At 38.5% G+C, this 20,616-nt stretch overlaps 1 protein-coding gene across 1 annotated transcript; it reads right to left on the reverse strand.

Moving 5' to 3' along the window:
• Positions 1 to 218: 218 nt before the first annotated feature.
• On the reverse strand, positions 219 to 15,490 carry SERPINB11 (serpin family B member 11). The gene is made up of 7 exons (XM_045790366.2): positions 15,306 to 15,490; positions 14,345 to 14,404; positions 13,049 to 13,177; positions 10,627 to 10,744; positions 3,995 to 4,137; positions 3,141 to 3,296; positions 219 to 1,064 (listed from the first exon to the last, which is right to left on the reverse strand). Exons 1-7 carry the CDS (start codon positions 15,471 to 15,473, stop codon positions 660 to 662), a joined length of 1,179 nt encoding a protein of 392 aa, XP_045646322.2. The 5' UTR covers positions 15,474 to 15,490; the 3' UTR covers positions 219 to 659.
• Between the last annotated feature and the right edge of the window lie 5,126 nt (positions 15,491 to 20,616).

Genomic DNA, 20,616 nt, shown 5'->3' on the forward strand with positions numbered 1-20,616 from the left:
AGAAGGAAGGAATAAAGGAAGGGAGGGAGGCAAAAAGAAAAATCTATTATTCTAATTTAGGGCTGAAAATATTTGGCCAAAAATTCCATGAAAATGTTCACTGAATTAGACTTCTCCTTATTCAGTCTCCTTTCATAAGTCATTTAATTGCTGTGGTATATTAACAATCTTTAAAGAATTGAAAGCATTTTATGTATTTATTGTAGTGAATACAGAATTTTGAGCTAAAATTCATGATGTTGTATCTACACATGCAAGGAAAATTACAATATTTAAAAATCCAATCAAAGTTGAAGCCCTCGAATTGGTGTTCTGAAGGTAGACTGGTCACTTATTCAAGAGATCATGGATATATACAAGTCAAACAAATCTAACCCTTTAAAATTAGTCTCATTGACTTGATTATGTCATCCAGATAGCACTTAAATAAGGCTTCAAAGATAAGAGAACTAGGGGAGCTTTTTGTAAATGTACCTTCTTCCATGATTTCCATAATCTTAAGGTTCATCAATTCAAGGTATAAGTTGAGAGAGATCCTAGACCCATTTCGCAGATGAGCAAAGTAAGGTACAGAGGTGTGTGAGGGATGAACTGCTTTTAGTCATGGGTTTGTCCCTGCACCTCCTCTGTGACTCTGAGCCTTGCTCAAGCTGTTTTATTTAGGGAGAGGCGAGCTTGCCACAGAAGAGGATCATGTTGGTATGGCTGTGCCTTATGAAGAACAGGAATGGGTGGTTCGCCAGGAACCGAGCCCGGATGGGGAGTCTTTTCACGAGGAAGCTGTCCCCAGTGGCTGCTGCCGCCTCAGTGCCCTCTTCATTGACATCCACATATGACTTGTGGATGACCTTTGATAAATACAGGCCATCAACTGGTGATATTCCAGAAAGATCAGCTTTGATCTCGTTGAAGATATCTGTCATGCCTAGGGAATTTAGCAGGGAATTTAGCTCATACTTGATTTCAAGTTTGAATCTGGGAATGTGTACTTCAACTTCCCTTTCCACCATGTTAGCAGAGCTGGTCCACTCGTAAAACGTCTTTGTGTTCAGCTGCTTCTCTATCTGAGAGACAAAACACAGATGAGTCCACATGAGCCTAATACGAGCTCTCTGTATTAAATGCTGTTTGTTTTATAATTCCCAGTGGGAATGATTCAATGTATTGCTTTCTCTCCTACTTTGAAAACGTGCTCAAGTCCCATCTGGAAAAAAGAAACAGCATCTCGCACTCAGCCACGTCTTCCCTGTCCCATGTTTCATAAGTCAACACCTCAAATGTGTATCCTACAGTCTTCTGCCTGACCTCCCTCAGCATGCAGGCTTCACCTATACTCCCTCTCTTGTCTCTGGAGTCTGTGTGTGTTCTGGGTGAATTCACCATTTCTTCTTGGTTCTCAAACCTGAAACATTTCGTCGCAACCTCTGTTATGAACTTGCTTCTCCTTTGGCTTCTGTGACACCACCATCCCCTCACTCCGCTCTGCTTCCTTTCCCTCCTGTCCTTCTCCGCTTTGCTCCCCCTGAAGCTCAGCTCTACACGCCCCTTCATGCCTCCATCTAACCATGCAGCCTCACATCCCGGCTTCTCATCCTCCACCCAGTGCCATAATTTCACGTAAGCTCTCCCCTTGGGCATTTGACACCCTCCAGCCAGCCCTCCCCACAGCTCTAAATGGCATCCAAAACCCCAACATTCAACTATGAGAGCTGAAAACTTTCGGGCACCTTCTCTTCATCCTGACAATATACAATCAGACATAAAGTAAAGATGGTTTTTCTTCCTAACTATCCTTTCCTGTCGTCCTTTTCTGCCCTAATCTAAGTTACCCTGACTTCAGGATGCAAATCCCGCTTCGTGGCCTCATACCTCTAGGGCATTTGCATGTGCTCTTTGCTCTGGTTAGACCACAGAGTGCCCTTGTTCCACCTACTCAACTTCTACCCCTCCAGTGAGACATCAAAATTACTCTATGAGGAGCCTTCCTGATCTCCTCATTCTCTACTCTCTCTACTTCCATAGGACTTTCGGCAGAGTTTATCGTGGCACTTGTTACATGATATTTATAACTCTGTGTTGGAACCACGCATTTGTCTGTGTTCTAGAACCCACTAGAATTCTTAGCATAAACACTCAATGTCTGGTATATGAATGAATAAATGAACAAATAAATGAATGCAACACAAGCTGATAAAGACCACTTCTAAACTGCTTCCAAAATGCAATCTGCCTCCAAATATCTTCCCATGGCAGCCCACCACAGGCAACCAGAGGTCCAAGCCCCTCTGAATTGGCCACACCAGTATCACTCTGTTCTCATGGCCATGCCCATGCTTCTCTTCCTAGAGGTCCAAACACATACATCCTGGCTCAGGCATTTCAAGAAGCCTTCCCTATCCCCCATCCACCTGCCACATTGTTTAACCTCAGGCAGACACTCCCTCCCTGACTTAGAAACCCCTGACTGTGGCCATCCCATCCGTGGGTGTAGGCCACCTTCCCCAAGATCCCAGAAGCACAGCTGGTCTGCCAAGAAACTGTGTGGCATTCCAGCAGAGCACTGGGCAGTCCCAGCAAGGCTGGGAGGAAGCGTAGTCACTCCGTTATCAGTGGCTTGCCTGCTTCTGTGCTGGACAGCGTTGGCTGCTGCCAGGGAGAGGGGGCTGGACCCAAACCCCTGCCACCACAACCTGTTCTCAGTGGCTGTGGCACTCATTTCCCCCACAAAACCAGGATGCTAATAAGGGTGGTTAGCTCATGAAAGCATGGTATAATTGGGTTGGAAAAACTGCTCCTGAGAGGGAAGATGGCTAATCAGATTTCTGTGGACTAAGACCCTAAGCAGCATTATAGTTTCATTACCACAGAAAGATGTTTCCCAAGTGTCAAGTAACCAGTAGGTGTGGTATTAGTACAAGACAGCACTGTTGCCTCCTTGCGCCCTCTTTGATGTAGGAATAGATTATTCCCCCAAAATACACTGTCCTGAAGGCAGGCACCTCTCACAGCCCCAGGGGCAATCCCACGGAACCCAGTGTGACTGATGTAGGGACTGACCACACCAGCATCATGCGGTACACATAGCTGGGGGAGGGCAGGTACGAGCACACACGCTTTCTCTGCACATTAGCAGTCTTTACCTGTTCCAGACTGGCCGTGCCTCCTGGAAGCAGAATGATCATGCTTAGTTTGTTGTTAACATAGGGCAGCTCAAGGACTTGCATCTGCGGGTCCTTTATGAAGGCTAATTTATATGTTCCAGTTTGATACATCATTTCCACAAATACGCTTTTACCCTGTTTTTTAAAAAAGGTTGTAAGTAGGTAGAATAGTTACCTATATGCATGCAAATGTATGCACACTGATTTTTTTGCCTAACATGAATATCTGCATTAACACTAAAGGCATGGGGAAAATATAAACAATAAGGTATACCCTTTATTACTTTCCTTTGCAAAGGTTATTTTTTTATTTTAAAATAAATCATTGTTAGAGCCTCACTAGTTCAAATAATATATATAATCATCTCCATATAAAATATATATGTATAGTAACATATAGAATAACAATAATGTTTCCCCAAACCAAAGCCAACATTACCACCTAAAATGATTTATGTGGAAAAATAGGATCATTTTCTTCTTTAAGCCAATTGGAGACTATCTGGGAGAAAAACACTATAGATAGTTTTGTTGTGCTGAGAAAATAGTCACAGCATATGTGGAAAGAATGCGTGGATAAGGGAACGATAAGGAGAGGGCAGGCTCTCTTCTCTGCCAGGGCGGCCCCATTGTCCAAAGGCTCCAGTCAGGTGCCCTTTGAGAAAAGTTACTATCACCTTATGAGGAAAAATGAAAATAAAATTCATAAAAGACACAATGAAAGAAACGTCTGGAAACTTAAACCAGTATTTTCACTAAAACTTGCTAAATTGTCCTTAAATGATTATAGCATTCTTCTGAACTTATCATCAATCTGAAAACAAAATACTTACCTCACTTAGCTGAAAAGGGGTTTTAGTTGTCTCTCTTTCCTGAAACTTATTTTGCCATTGTCCTTTGAAATATATGGCGTTCACCAGGACCATTACACAAGAAGGGTCAATTGTTCCCTTTCCAAAGAGGTTTGTGACTTTTCCTTATAATGATAACAAAACAAAACAAAACAAAAAAAACAACCAGATAATGTATTTGGATTTGAACTTGGGTTTATTAACAACAGAGAGTTGAAGAGTCACTAGAAATTTGGAACCATTTCTTTTTTAAGGCTCGTTTTAAATTTGAGATGCCAGGAGAACTACTTATCTCCTGGTCATCGAGGCTGTCCTTACCAAATAAGTTTATGTCCAAGAATTGAATGCTTTGTTATTTCTAATCAGAAGACGGCATCTAGGGAATAGTTAGTATATCAGCTAAAGATCAACTTGTCTTATGCCTAGTTATATCCAATGCACTCCTATATATTACTGCTTATTTAGAAAATTTTTAATGATCTCTTATGGCTTCCTTTTAATATTTATCAGGCTTTATACTTACCAGCACCTTACCACATCCAAATATTTTAAGTATTCAAAAGATTCATTCATTCTTACAATGTCCTAGCAATTAGTGTGTCACAAGTATATACCAAGATTTAAAGTAAATACACATCTGAAAATCACAATTCATAAAAATATACAAGGTGTACCTTGCTTTGTAAACATACCAATCAGATTGAACACCAAGCTCTCTTGGTTCACCCCAGTACACTGCAATTTATAAAACCTTTTTTGGAATATAATCTAACAATAGGAAACATAGGGATATCTGGAACCTCACTCTAAGCTTAATTTTTCTACTACTGTTCTAAGTAAATTAACAGATCTGAAAAATTTGTAGACCTTTCCAAGCATTTTCTAACTTAATACAAAGAACTGAATAAATATTTTAATCTGGTCACCTATTACTAAGCTTGGATAATATTCATCAGTCTATCAATCAACAAAATACTGTTGAGAGTTTATCACTGGTAAGTGAAATAATAAGAAACAAATATGTTAGAAACATGGTCTTTATGCTCAGAGAAGTATTTATTTTATATTACTGACACGCTCTTCATGAATGTAGTTAGCTCTAACTTTATACTTTGATGTTATTTCATCCTAATTTTGTTACTCAATAAACTTCTCTCCTGTATCAAGGGATATGATTGTCTATATTCATAAACCTTAGAAACTACTGGTACAATGAGTTGGTGGCATAACCACACAGAGAGAGATGATTTCAACATGGTAATTTGTATATTTCTAGTGGGATAAATTTACCACAAGGACAAAAAGAACTGCAAAAGATGTCTTTAAAGCTACTGTTATATTTTATTAGTATTGTTACTTTGAGACTGTGTTTATGTTGGACGATGTGATTTTTCAATAATATTGTTTATACTGGAATCTAGGATTTTTGACATGAAATAAAAGAGAGACAGGTATAAAAAAGGGGGATGTTAAGTAAAAGTCCTATGAATCTGAATTTGAACTGGTCATATCAGTAAGAAATTATACTGTATTTCATCTAAAAAATGTATTCACTGAGAAGGCCTATAAACAATAACCAAGCCAGTATCAATGAGTACTCTTGTACCCAGATTATGGTCTCTAAATATCATTTATCATTAAAATGATCCAGGATTTCTTTGAGAGGTAAATAATTCTAGGTCAGGAGAAGGACATGAGCCTGGAACATCTGGTTCAATTGGAAAGCAAGGAAGCTATCAAATTCTGCAAGGGTAGTATCAGAAGGACTTAGGAGCCAATATAAAGATGTGACCTCTGACTAAAAGGGGCCAATAAATTGAAACATCCCAAAATGTTTAAATTTATGATTTCATAATGATACTTTAAAAGAAAACTCATTGGCTGGGGAACCTAGGTGGTGAGATGGTTGAGCAACTGACTCTTGGTTTCGGCTTAGATAGTGATCTCAGGGTCGTGAGATTAAGTCCTGTGTCAGGCTCCAAGCTCAGTGCAGAGTCTGCTTAAGACTCTCTCTCCCTGTGCCCCTGTTCCCCCTCTCAAATAAATAAATAAATCTTAAAAAAATTAAAACTCATTAGCTATCTTCAAAGGATGCTAGAAGGAAAAAAAAAAAGTTGTTTTGAAAGTGGTATCGAAGAGAAAGAATCCAGCATTCTTTTTTTGTTTTTCTCATATGAACTGTACTTAGAATAACCAAATACTTTATGAGGAGAAGTTTCTCATATAGAAATATTCCAGCTTATAAAGAAGGAATGCAAGAATCGGAATCCTGCAACTTTATAACTCCTGATGAAATAATGGACCGAAGCAATTATCATCAAAGACCACTAACATCATAAAAAGGGGGGGGGCATCCGGATATTATTTCTTTCCTGATGGAAACACACGTCCTCCAATGAAGCATATTTGTCAAAAGTAAAAAAACAAACAAATAAGCAAAAATCATCAGAATCTTATCAAGTTTCTAGGTCAAACTGCCAATTTATGAGAAATATAAAAACAGAAGAAATTACTAGATGGCATTTCAAGGTTAGTCATCATCATCTAGACTATGAGAAAATGTAGGCAAATATCTGTTTCCTTCAACAAATTTTCTGTAAGAAAAAAGAAGGGGGGTAAATTATTAAAAGATCAAAAGAGAAATTATTAAAAGATCAAAAGAGATGTAAAGAGATTTCTTTAGGCAATGAGAGTGTAGTTTATAACAGATCAATATCCCTGGCAAGAACTATAAGGAAAGCTGAAAACATTTTTTAAAAAATTCTACACTGGGTTGTTTCTGAAGCAACCGCTAATCATATACAATGGAGAGGCAAAAAGTCTGAGCAGAAAGTGGCAAGAGACACAGAAACTGAGTAGAACTGTCGACATCATGAAAGGGTTGGGAAGACCAAAAATAGAGTTCAAAGAAGCAGGGAACCAACATGGAAGGGGTAAAAATCCCAGAGACAGGAGAAACACAGACAGATGAGCTCAACAGAGAGTTCTGAACAATTTTTCCCTCAAAGTATAATGAAGTTTCAAAAGTTGCCCCAAGCCTAGAAAAGGAGAAACACAGCAGAGAGTGAAGACCAAGAATTTAGAACTTCTTTTAGTCTCTCAGTGCTACAGAAAAAATAATTCTTAGCAAATAAGAAGTAGCAAGAAACCTCCTTAATCTGAAAAAAAACATATTCATAAAAATACCTGCAACAAACATTATACTTAAATACATATTATTATTAAAATCATTTGGAAACAAGATATAAATCCAGAAACAAGACACAACATAAGGATGCCCCGTATCAGTACTTCCATTCAGCAGCAGGCACTAGCCAACAAGAAAAGAAAAAAATCAAGAAAGGTTGAAGAGGAAGTGATTGTATTTATAGAAAATCTAAAATAATATATAAACTAGAATTAAGAGAACTCAGCAATGTTTATATATGAAAGTCAATTATATATTTCTACAACAAATAAAATTCGACATAACTGATATTAGTTATAATTCAGTAAACACGTCAGATATCTGAAAACCATTTATCAAAAGACACGCAAGACATTAACATAGAGAAATACACAATGTTATTGAAAAAAAATTAAAGGGACCTAAATAAATAGAGGTAAACTTCATGGAAATGGACTGGAAGCTGAGTATTATAAAATGCCCATTATCTCCAAATCTATAGATTCAATATATATTATTCCAACTAAAATTTCAACTAGTACGTTATTTTTTTTTTAAGATTTTATTTATTTATTTATTTGACAGAGAGAGACAGCCAGCGAGAGAGGGAACACAAGCAAGGGGAGTGGGAGAGGAAGAAGCAGGCTCCTAGCAGAGGAGCCTGATGTGGGGCTCGATCCCAGATCGCCAGGATCACGCCCTGAGCCAAAGGCAGACGCTTAACAACTGTGCCACCCAGGCGCCCCTCGACTAGTACGTTAAACTCAGACACTGACAAGTTGATTTTAAAATGTGTATGGATTCCATTTATGATGAAATCATATGGTATTTGCCTTTCTCAGTCTGACTTATTTCACTCAGCATCCCTCTGGATGCATCCATGTTGTCACAAATAGCACAATCTCACCCCTCTTTATGACTGCCTAAAACAACAACAAATGAATAAACAAATAGCAGAATCGACCTATAAATACAGAGAACAAACTGATGGTTGCCAGAGGGGAGGTGAGCCAGGGGTTGGGCAAAATGGGCAAAGAGGAAAGGGGGATAGAGAATAAGTCAAGGGAAAGAACACAGCGTAAGGAATACAGTCAATGATATTGTAATAGCAATGTATTGGGACAGATGGTAGCTACACCTGTAGTGAAGACAGCATAATGTATAAACTTGAATCACTACGTTGTACACTTTCAACTAATATAACATTGTACATCAACTGTTCTCAAATATAAATAAATAAATAAATAAATAAATAAATAAATAAATAAATAAAATATATATGGAATGCAAAAGATCAAGCAAGCTAAGTCAAGGCAGCCTCAGAAGAGGATCGACATTGGACTTAACACTTCCAGCTATCAAGACATATTGTAAAGCCAGTATAATTGTGGTATTTTCATGGGAATAAGTAGACAAATGGAGCACACTGAACGCAGAAACAGATTCACACATATATGGTCATCCAGTTTATGATAAAGTTTATATTGCTGTGTAGTGATGAAAGGATCCTCTTCCCAATACGTAGTGCTATGTCAACTAGATGTCCATGTGGAGTGGAATGAATTTTTAAATGAATCTTGACTATAGTGAAACAATAAAGCTTCTAGTATATAACATATAAAAATATTTTCATGAGCTAGGAGTAGGCAAAAGATTTATTTAAAAGTATGCCAACGTACTGACTATAAAGGAAAAGACTGATAAATTTTAATCCTTTCAAATTAAGAACTTCGATCCATCAAAGGCACCATTAGGGGAAGATACAAAATGGTAGAAATCATTTGCAACACATGCATTCAGTAACTCCTAAAAACGTGTAAGAAAAAACAGACAAAACATCCTTACATATAGGCAAAAGATGCAAATGGGCACTTTACAAAGGAAGATAAGAAGTGTATGAAAAATGTCCAATGACATCATTCATAAAGGAAATGCAAATTAAAAGTAAACCAACCACAATGACTAAATAAGACTAACAGGTGTTGGCAAAGTTGAGGAATAAATAAAACTCTCATTCATTGCTTGGGCAAGTACATTGGCAAACCACTTTAGAAAACTGGTGTCTCCAAAATTGCATATATATATACCTTAAATGATCAGCAATTCCATCCCAAGCTATCCACCCAACAAAATCACATTCATTATATGTACCAAAAGATATGCATCAAATGCTCATAGCAGCACTATTCATAAGAGACCCAAACTAAAAATGTCCCAAGTGTTCATTAAGACCCAGTAGAATGGATGAATACATTTAGGTATTTCCAGAGAACAAAACGGACATCAATGAAAATAAGCAAACCATGCCAACCTGCAGTCACATGGCTGAATCTCACAAACAAAATGTTAACCTAAAAACCTTAAATATATGCTTTATGATTCCAATTACATGAAATTTTTAAATAGGCAGAACTAATACACAGTAAAAGAAGTCAGAGAAGTTTTAATGTTTGGCAATAGGGTGGGTTAGTTTCTGGGAGGAGGCACAAGAGCCGCCTTTGAGTGTGCCCTTCCTAGTAACTATGTTTTATTTCCCTGACCTGGTAGAGGTAGAGGGAGGTTACCTGAGGGCGTTCACTTTTGTGATAATTTCTGCTTTGTGATAATTTCTGCTTTGTGATAATTCATTGAACAGCAAACATAGACTGTATGAATTTTCTATAAGTATATATAGTTCAATCAAAAAAGTTTAATTTAAAAGTCAAAATGTAAGAAACATACTGACCAACTGCAATGTATAAATGTTATTTGGGTCCTGATTCAAACAAAAAAAGAGACAATTGGGAAAATACAAAAACTCGCTGCCTATTTGTTAATATTAAATGATTATTTTTAAATTTACAGATGTAATAATGGTGCAGTGGTATTTTCTTTTAAATAACTTGTATTTTTGATAGGAAACCGCCTGACAAAAAGAGGGTTTCTGGGATTTGTCCTGGAAGAGGTAGTGGGAAAAGGGCGAGGGTATAGCTGAAAGACTGGCTTTAGGTAGTAAATCCTGCAGCTGAGTGATGGGTCAATAAGGATTCATTATATTATTCTCTCTACTTGTTTTTCTTTAAATCTTTCCTTAACTAGATATTTTTTAATAATGAAATGGATACATCTTTAAATCCAAACCTTTAACCTGACAATTTTAAAGAAATATTTGACAATTAAAGGTTTATTTTAAAATCGTGAAAGGTAGATTTAAATTTAATTAAATTTAATCGCAGAAAGTAGAAATAGTGTTCTTCTCATTTTCAGTCACTAAGCTTGGCTCCCAGTCAGGACAAATGATTGTAGAGGATACTTACAAATATTTCAAAATAATCCCTCATTTCCTCCATTCTTGACCTGCCTATGCTGGCTCCTGGACTTCACCCAGCTTCCTTATTAACACTGACTCAGGGAGCTTATCAAAACAGTGTGAATAAAGTTTGGAGACACATGTGGGACTTAATCTTACCATTAGTTTTACTTTCAACCCAAGCATTAATAGTTTTCCTCGTTTCTTCTGGACACCGTTCAAAATCAACAGTTTGTGGTGTGGCTTGATACAGTTTCTCAGAACAAGTTAAATATTGCTGTAAAATAAAGGACAATCACACAAAAAATAGTGTAAGCTAAGCAAAAGCCTACAGCTCAATGTGTTCTAAAATCTACAACACAGAGACAAAAGCAGCTCATGCATATACATCTGTGAGGAAGCAGAATCCACGTGTATTTATTCTTAATAAAACAAATGGATTTCAAATCAAAAAGCTTTCCAAAAGCAATGATCAGAAATGTTTGGTTGTTTCTTCTGTCATATCATTGGCATTCTTCATTCTAAAATGTTCAAAGCAAAATGGCAAGTTGCAGTTCACTCTCACTACTCTGTCCTCTCAAAGCAGACAAATGGGAGTTACTGCCCTATGTTCTACATTGGAACACTGAGATCTAGAGTGATTACATAAGTAAGGACCAGAGTGAGTACATTTTGCTTGTTTGAGGTCTAATGGAGAGCCAGGTCTCCCCATGGTGTGTGTGTGTGTGTGTGTGTGTGTGTGTGTGTGTGTATTATATATATATCAACCTCCCCAAAAGTCATTATAGATAAAACAGTAACAATATTCTCTGATGTACATAATTTGCATTTTTTCAACTTTATGTAAAACGTGAACAAAAATATCTTAAGGAACTCACTATTTTATTCACCTATACTATCCAAGTAAAAATGGTGTGCAAATTCAGTACAAAGAACCTAGCCCTCCCTTTTAACCAAGTTCCCAAATTGGCCCCCATATGACATTCTGGACCCACCACTGATTACCACCCATGCCCCTTGATCCCTATAAGTGGGAACTTTCCACTGCCTCACTGCCGAGGCAGCAGCCAGATCTACATGGACCCAAGTGAAACTACCTGCAATTCCATTCTTGAGAACTTGGGGACATACCTCTATAGTCCAGCAGGACCCAGCACCCCAACATGAACTGAGCAGGAGGATACAAGATTTAGAACTATGACAAGTATGAAAAGGGCCACCTGGGATTTGGCTTTGCCATTTGTTTAACTGGGTTCTCTTGGGACTAAATCCAGTATAGAACAAAAAGAAAGCTTGCTAAGGGCAGAATCTAGGCCTCAGGATGATTCTTGTCCTGAGCTGGTCCAACTGTGGTTGGAACATGCTTAGGTGACCACCCTTAGCCCATGAGATGAAAGTTTTTCCAGATAATAATATCTCGTCCATGATACAGATCATGACAATCTTCATGATACTAACAAGGAGCTTCACACTTCAGGAACAGATGCAATCATCATTATCCCAAATCAACACTTCTCTGCTATTTATGTCCAGATCACTGTTTTGGGGAGACAGAGGGGTAAGAGGAGTGTTCCAACTTCAGGGACCATGACTGTTCATCCCTGCCACTTCAGCAGGTACTCCATAAAATATTCCCTCTATGTTTTTAGGACAATAGAAGGAAATTCTGACAATCAACTATAAGACACAGACTGCATTACCAGACTAGAGAAAAACATTAAAAGTTCAGGACTTCATCCTGCTTCCCCCAGCTGGCATGTAAATAAAACCGGTCAAATAAAAGCTATGTCTCTGAGGCTAGCATTTCACCTCTATCACAGCAGGACAACACAGCAATTGAAAGAGGAAGATGGATTTGGTCAGGGGTCAAATTCAGGCTTTGCCACTTAATTATCTCTGAGACCTTTGTCAACCGGACTTTTCAGAATCTGCCTCACAACTGCAAAATGGCTAATTTATACTTATGCTTTAGGACTGTGTGACAGTTAATGTGATAATACCTATAATGTATTAAGTAGAGTGAAGGGCACATAGTAAACACTCAATAAAACTACATTATTATAATACCATTGGGAAATGTTATAAACAATGTTAGAATCTTGAAGCTAGTAAGAATTTAAGTCTAATTCTCTCATTTTAATAAAGATAAAAGTGACTTGTCCAAAGTCATATGTCTAATAAGGAACAGAATTCAGATCTCTGGGCTCCCAGTCCAGTGTACTTTCCACTGATTCTTAGTAATCTGACATTAAGGACCTTTGAAAAAGAGATGAGAGATGCATGCCATTTTTCTTCTGATCCACAAGAGAATTCTTAACTACTTTGTTTTGTGCTTCATCCCTGAACTTGCTTCTTGGACAACTTCGGTGGTTTTTGCAGAAATAAAATTTTTATGATATTTCACAACTTTAAATGGGAGTTTGGTAAAATCATTCCACTGAAACTCTAAGTCAGCTCAAATTTAATCTCTTAAAGATGAATGTCATGTAGCTCTTCTCACTCTTCACTGATTTTACAGTGTGAAATTTAGAACATACAGGATGCCAAGAGAGTTGTGGACCAGCATTCCACATGAACATACCTGATGGAACACCACTGCCTTTGTCCCGTAGAGTCTGTTGGCCATGCTGAGGGTATAGTTAGAGTCTGGCTGGTTGATTTGAGAGAATAAGACTCCAAACTCTGAATGAATCCTTCCAGCTTGGCTGCACTGAAGCATCAGTAAACAAAGAATGGAGTATTAAGTTGCTTGATTTCTTGCCATCGGAGGGTTATAAATAATGTGAAAACAATAAGTAGAGAGCAAGATGATTGCCTCTGAATATAAGGGTAGAGAATACTAACAAACAAGGAGTTGGAGTGTTTAAAGCATGTTCCTTCTCTAGATTTCCTCTAGCACAATAATCTCAGCACTCCGTGACATTACTCACAGATTGTGTGCAGGATTATAAGCTATTGCAAAACACATAAGCACTTGCTGACCCCAATGGGTTAGTCCAAAAGCACAAGTTTTCATAGAGAGATCCTAGTGGGGTCTTCAGGGCAATGATCCAAGTTTTATTGCTATCCCTGCACCTACAGAATCATCTCTCTTTTCTATCACACTACTTTCAATGCCTCAGTTTTCTGTGTGACCATGTAACCAAACACTTCAGCCCTTCACTGAACTGACCTTACTCATCCATCACAGGAGCAATTCTGTTACACCTACAACTTTGATGCATCCAAACTCAAGGACATTACAGGGGTATACCTACAGTCCCTAAAGCAAAGTTTCCCAAACTACGAGCTTTCAACTCCTCACAACAAGTGGGGTTCTGTGAACCTATAGGCATTTATGTGTTTTCTCAATCAATCAAAATCAAACACAACCATCTTCATGTGTGAATTCTATATAATTTTGATGTCTAAAGGAATTCTCCTACTAGAAAAGAGCAGAGACCATGGTCCCAGGCAATGTGGGCTGGGGAGCATCAGGCCCTGTTTTCCCAGGGTCTAACTATAAGGCAAACATCAGGGTCCATCCTCAGTGACCCCACTGAAAAAATCTACCAATCTGTATATAAGGCTGGCAGACTCAATCCCATATTAAGATCTATGGCGCAGTCCATAAAAGAACAGAAAGTTTGAGCAAGGATGACAATAAATAGTGTGATAAAATCTGGGGGACTTCATCATCGTTATTATCCTTATTACCATTATGTTAACTCTACAGGCCGTAGCAATTATCAGGAAGACCAAAGGAGTAGATCGAGGGAGACACTGCTAACTCCCTTAAACGACAAATAGAGGCTCTGTTACTCAACCCGTGCACTATAATTTCTTGGTGCCCTTATGTTAAAGAGCATTTGACAGCTCAGCAATGATATTATCATACCTTAGCTGAGTCCTTGAACTCTGGTTTTAACGACTCTGCAATATGATTAAAGTGAAGCACCTACAAAAGAAAAAGAGGGATCGACTGGCATCAAAAGCTACATACAGTCTATAAAAGTGAGTATTTACAAGCATCTGTTTTTCCATTTCAGAAAAAGACCAACAATAACAGCTAACATTTAGTGATGTCATATTCTGAGTACTGAACTAAGCCTTCATATATCTCACTGAACCTTCTCAACAGCTTTGTAAGTAGATAATATTATCCCCATTTCATGCTTGGTAAACCAGAGCTCAAGAAAGATATTCCCCGACTACCATCTGTCAGTTTTCAGGACGGAGCTCTTGTCCACGAGGCTCTTCTGCCCCCTCCTACCATTCTCAAGCTATTTACTATGACAGTGCCCATCTGGGGTCATGTAAAACATTACATGGTGTCCCAGTACAATACCTATTTTGAGAGCAAGAAAAGCACCCCTTTTCTCTTAGTCCCTCTCAGTTTCCCCATCTGCAATATGGGGATAACAATCCCTACCTGCTACATAGGGCTTTTATGAACTTCAAATGTACTAATGAATATTTTTAAAAACGTGATAGCTTTTAAAGTGTCATTAAGTTTTATTTCAAGTTAAAATTCCAGACGGCAAGAATAGTACCACATATGTGTTCTCTGTCATATTTAAATCACTGAAAAAGTGAACTCTAAAAGCACACTGCAGAAATGTATGCATGAGAGCACTGATGGGAAGGAAGAGACTGGGCTACATGTATTATGATATTTGCATTATCATTATGGCATTATTTAAGCCATTATTCATTTTTAAGAAATACGATTTTCCTAAATGTTTCTTCTTTCACAAGATGGCAGAATTTCCTTGGTATAAAGATGTGAGCATTTGGCTGACCCACAGGGGTGCATGAAGACCTCTAAGCTATGGGGAAATCTTTGCTGTGTTCCATACCTTTCCTATCTGCTCTGCACTGTTTCCTCTGGCACCAAGGAGGACCATACTTAGAGCATAGAGCAGGCTCAGCGGTGAAAAGAAGATATTATCTCCTACGTTGTTACTGTTCAGTTCTTTGAACACATCAAGGCAAAATTCAACGTTCGCTGTGCTGAGAGAATCCATTTTATGCCCAGCAGTATCTGAGAAGAGATGGGGAAAAAAAAATCTCAGAATATCACTTGGAAATACAGATAATCTATAGAGTTCAGTTATTACATTTCATGAATTTAAGAGTCTGAGTGCACTGTTTCATGAAAAATTACATATTCATAGTTTTTGAGAAATCTGTAAATGATAGAGGTGGGAATTCCCAGTAGTTTCAGACTCTAACGAATAGAAGAATCTCTTCCTTTCAACCAGTATTTCAAAGCTGTCTCACTATCATTTGTATACATTTAAAATTGTTCTGCAGCAAAAGAGCAGAAGGAATTAGGTCTTTGTGCTCTTACTGTCCATGCCATAAGACCCCCCTCATCCTGGAATTTGTATAGAAAAATTCTCGTGCGAGGGCGCCTGGGGGGCTCAGTTGGTTAAGCATCCCCTCTGCCTTCAGCTCAGGTCATGATCTCAGGGTCTTGGGATTGAGCCCTGCATCCAGCTCCATGCTCAGCGGGGAGTCTACTTCTCCCTCTCCCTCTGCCTCTGCCCCTAACTCGTGCTCTCGCTCTCTCTCTCTAATAAATAAAATATTTTTTAAAAAAAGAAATTCTCGAGTTACACAAGTTCAGCCAAACGAAATGCTATCCCACTAGACTACCCACCTTCACAGCCTCATAGGAGGAGAACACTTTTCTATTTCCAGATACCTTCAAATTCTCCCCAGATGGCACAGTAAAAAAATTGATTGCCTGTTGCTCAGCCCTTCCCTTCCCTTCTTCTCTGCTAAGAAAATACAGATCCCATGAAGCGGCTTTCTCTTAGCCATGTACTTCAGAGAAGAAGTACTTCCTTGATTGGCTTAAGCCAACTGAGGTAATTATCCCACATTAGTGACTAATTAGGTACAGACTTTGAGTTATAAGAAGTTCTGAGAATCTAAGTACAGCATGGTGACTACAGTTAATACTATGGTAATGTATAGTTCAAAGATGCTGAGAGTAGATCTTAAGCATCCTCTCCAAAAACAAAACAAAACAAAAAACAGTTAACTATGTGAGGCGATGGATGTGATCTTGGGAAACATTCCACAATGTTTATGTACATGAAATCATCACATTGCACCCTTTAAATATATAATATTATATATTTTTTAAGATACTATTCATTTATTTGACAGAGAGAGAGAGACAGCCAGCGAGAGAGGGAACACAAACAGGGGGAGTGGGAGAGGAAGAAGCAGGCTCCCAGGGGGGCAAAGAGCCTGATGCGGGGCTCGATCCCAGGACTCTGGGATCACACCCTGAGCCGAAGGCAGACGCTTAACGACTGAGCCACCCAGGCGCCCCTATATTTTTCAATTATTCCTCAGTCAAATTTAGAGGGAAATAAATAGAATTTTAAAGATCTGAAGGTGTCATGATTTTTGCCAATAAGGACAAAAAGTCACTGCGGGGCTTCTAGAAGAGGCCTCCCTTTGATAAAAGACTCATGGGGGAAGCCAGCCCTCTTCTTCCTCTCAGAGTTGTTTTGTCTTCATGTGACTACTATCATGACAGCTAGTTGTGGGAGTGTGCTATAGCCAGCCCAGGAGGATAAGCCAGATGTCAGAGAGGAATGGTGGACAGAACTGAGTAGACAGATTAACCCACCCTGGATCTGTCTTACCTTGGGATTTCTTGTCATGTAAGATGATGTTTCCTTACGCTTTCTCATTTCATCAAGTCTTCCACTAGTTGCAGCTAAAAGCATCCCGACTTACTTTAGGGATTTCTTTATACACCCTTGTCCGCTAGAACCAATTAGCCCACATACCTCACATTCACACATTTCTAGCCCAGCTACATCTTTTCCCTCATTTAGTCCCCCAGCGATCTGGAACTACTTCATTCTTCTTCCTCTCATCTTCTAGATTACAGGTGTGCACTCTTACAGAATCCAAGTCCAGGCCTGTATTCTCTAGGCTATTATGACAGACAGCCAGTCTATTACCTCCACCCATGTATATTTATTTTAGTTACTAACTTGCCTTGTTTTCAGACAGTATATATCTGAGCTGAGCTCACTGGAAATGTGTTCTCTGGGGTGTGACTCTGTTGGGTTACTGATTTAGACATTAGTGTCATACCTGTCACTAAAACATAGTGTTTTGTGCCTTACAAGCCAAACAAAGCCAAGCCTAGGGTAAAGGCCTCAGATCTGGGGCAGGGAGGACAGTGCACAGCTCAGCATTTCTCAGGCAGAGAGAGACTGAAAGGAAACATGTCACTTGGGGACTTTCAAAATAATGACCCACCAAATTTATACGGCAAGAAATGGTGATGACACATCCCTGTAATTGAAACTAGTTGTCTTAAAATAATCATTAAGGACGAGAGCTACCTATTCTATTCATCAGACCACCCAACATAGTATAATAGAGCCCAGCAGTTACATTATCAGACTGGACTGTATTTTTCTTTGCTCCTAATAGTTTTTTTTAAAGGTATAACACAAAACTAGTGCTAATCTTATTTAATGAAAATACTAGTATATACCTTTAACAGGACACTGTTCAAGTTCATTTTAATAGAGCTCTCTGTAACAGGTCTAATAATAATAACATCCTTGAAAGTTCTTTATTGAGTTACTTTAATAAGAAACCGATTTTGGTCCAACCATGAAGCATGTCCAAACCTTATACTCTTCATACTGCATTCTGCATTTCAGTATACATTGTTAGCTAATGGAGTCAGGCTCTAGAATGCAATTTCAGATTTCACATTTCTAAGTAAATGTAAACTTATTCTCTTAAAATCTATGTCATATTGTCATTATAAAAAGCCTGCCTACATAGCAGAGTTACAGTAGCCCTACACTTATGGAGGCACCCAGGAAAAGAGTATGGGGATATGACCACCTATGTGAACCTTGCACTCCTATTTTTTTTATTTTTTAAAGATTTTTTAAAATTTATTTTTGTGAGAGAGAGAGAGTGAGAGTGAGCACAAGCGGGGGGAGGGACAGAGGGAGATGCAGACTTCCCACTGAGCAGGGAGCCCGATGCAGGACTCAGTCCCAGTACCCCAGGATTGTGACCTAAGCAGAAGGCAAACGCTTAACCAACTGAGCCACCCAGGCACCCTATTCACTCTTATATTATTAACCTGTTTGTTTCTTTCTTCTTTTTTAACCACATAGCATAGAGGACTGAAGTAATCACACCCCTTGGTTTTCTTGGCACAGCCATCATTGGACCACAATTCTCTTCTTTGCTTATTGACTTCAACCCAGTTCATTTCCTTTCTCTTCCATCCCCAGAGACAACACTTATAATTTGTTTAAAGCATATTCTTTTATTTACACGTGTCCTTAAAAAATGTTTCTTTACTTTATGCATTTTTTTCGTTTGCATAAATGAGCTTACATTAAATAATTTATTTTTCACTGAGTACTACATTTTTAAGACTCATCCAGGTTACTCTGGAAACATCATCTGTAACTTGTAAGTACTGTGTTTTCATGCTTTCACATTTTGCCTGTCCACTCCCCAGAGACAGACACCCAATGGCCTCCTCCTCCACACCATCAGCAACAGGGCTGTGAGGAGCATCCTCACACACACCCCTTTACACACCTGTGTGAGATTTCCTTGTAAAGGAAATGACTGAATGGCAGGGTTCGTGTAGGTGCCAAGCACTGTATACATTATTCAGAATTTAAGTCCTACAGGATGGGTCGTGTTACCCCAGTTTTGCAGACAAGGCAGTGAGGGTTTGGGAATTCACACACTGTAAGTGGGGGAGCCATATTTTGAACACAAGCCCATCTGTTCTGAAACCCATGCTCTTTCCACTTGCCACTGGATACTACTCAGATAAGCTTTTATTTGAGGTAAAATGGTTTTATTTTTATGGCATTATCATTATTATCCCTATTTTATAAGGATAGCATCTTACCAGAAAAATTAAGAAATTCTGTCCAAGATACAAGGCATTGATAGGTGTACTCTAACAGTTAATGGTTATTAAATAGAGTATTATTTCCCTCACTTCACAATAAGATCTTCTAGCTCTTCAAGCATTTAACCATAGCACCAAGAAGAAAAGCTTTAGGTTTAGGTTTTTCTCAAAAGTTATTGGGAATACATAACTTAAATTAATGCATGAACTTTGTATTTGGCACACTTATTTGCAAGACAGAGTTTTCACTATCATTAACCTAGCTCTTAAGAGCTCTACTGTCATCATTCATTTTCCAAAATTTCACCCTTCTGGCTGTTAGCACAACAGAGTATCCACATTAATCTGGTGTTCAATGGATTTTACCTGGTAACCTTAATTGACTGTTTCTTCTACACCTGAGTAGTTGTCTTTGTGAGACACTGAGACACAAATGTGTGGACGAATTTACAGATTCTTATTCACTGAATAAGTTAGTCTTCCTCATTAGACTTAGCGCTCCTCGAGGGCAGGGAAAACCTACCTGTAAAGTCATCCGTGTCTTGCACAATCACCCAACAATGGGTATGTACTAGAGAAATCAACAGTATAAATGTTTTATAATTTCTAGTCTAATTAATATTATGCATTTGGTTTCAGAAAAGAGCACGCCATGAAAGACATAAGTCCCAAGACACACAGAACCCTACTGCAGATGCACAGACCCACAGAAGGACTTTGAAGTGAGCTCCCGAAGAAGGAAGGAATGGCAGAAAATTTCTTTTAGTGTACTTTTCTATCTGCTTTTAGATGAAGAAAAATCCCCCCCAAGCAAAAGGAATGTGTCACCTGGAAGCTGTCATGGGAGAAAAACAGTAACAGGATGCCCAAGGCTGCAGCCCTTCTAGGTTAAGAAAGAGGATTCCTAGAAAAAAGAACTATTCAGGAAATGTGAGGAAGAAACGTATCTTAAAAGGGGATACTGCCACTAAAGTATTGCAAGAGGACAGAACATTGTAAGGCATTCTTCCCAACACGTTAAGTTACTAATAAGGTCACTCCAGTGCAGTTAAGACCTTCTAAGGAACTAAGAAAAGTTTCATCACACAGACGCCAGAGCCATGTGCAACAAGCTCTGCTCTGAATAAGGGTTATTAGTAAGTAGAAAATATCAACAGGGATCTATTTTGCTAAACAAATCAGAGGTTTGAAATTCAGTCAGCCTGCCTCAAGGATTTTAAAAATGCACA

Source organism: Ursus americanus, chromosome 19 (genome assembly GCF_024610735.1).
Source record: "Ursus americanus isolate L20-20 chromosome 19, mUrsAme1.1.p, whole genome shotgun sequence".
NCBI classification, from domain to species: domain Eukaryota; kingdom Metazoa; phylum Chordata; class Mammalia; order Carnivora; family Ursidae; genus Ursus; species Ursus americanus.

What these genes read in the sequence shown, in the direction of transcription:
- SERPINB11 (XM_045790366.2), bottom strand. Translation starts at nt 15,473, where the DNA reads ATGGATTCTCTCAGCACAGCGAACGTTGAATTTTGCCTTGATGTGTTC. An exon ending in AGTTCAAGGACTCAGCTAAG is followed by an intron (nt 13,178 to 14,344) that starts GTATGATAATAT and finishes CTGATGCTTCAG; the next exon opens with TGCAGCCAAGCTGGAAGGAT. An exon ending in AGGCAGTGGTGTTCCATCAG is followed by an intron (nt 10,745 to 13,048) that starts GTATGTTCATGT and finishes TTTATTTTACAG; the next exon opens with CAATATTTAACTTGTTCTGA.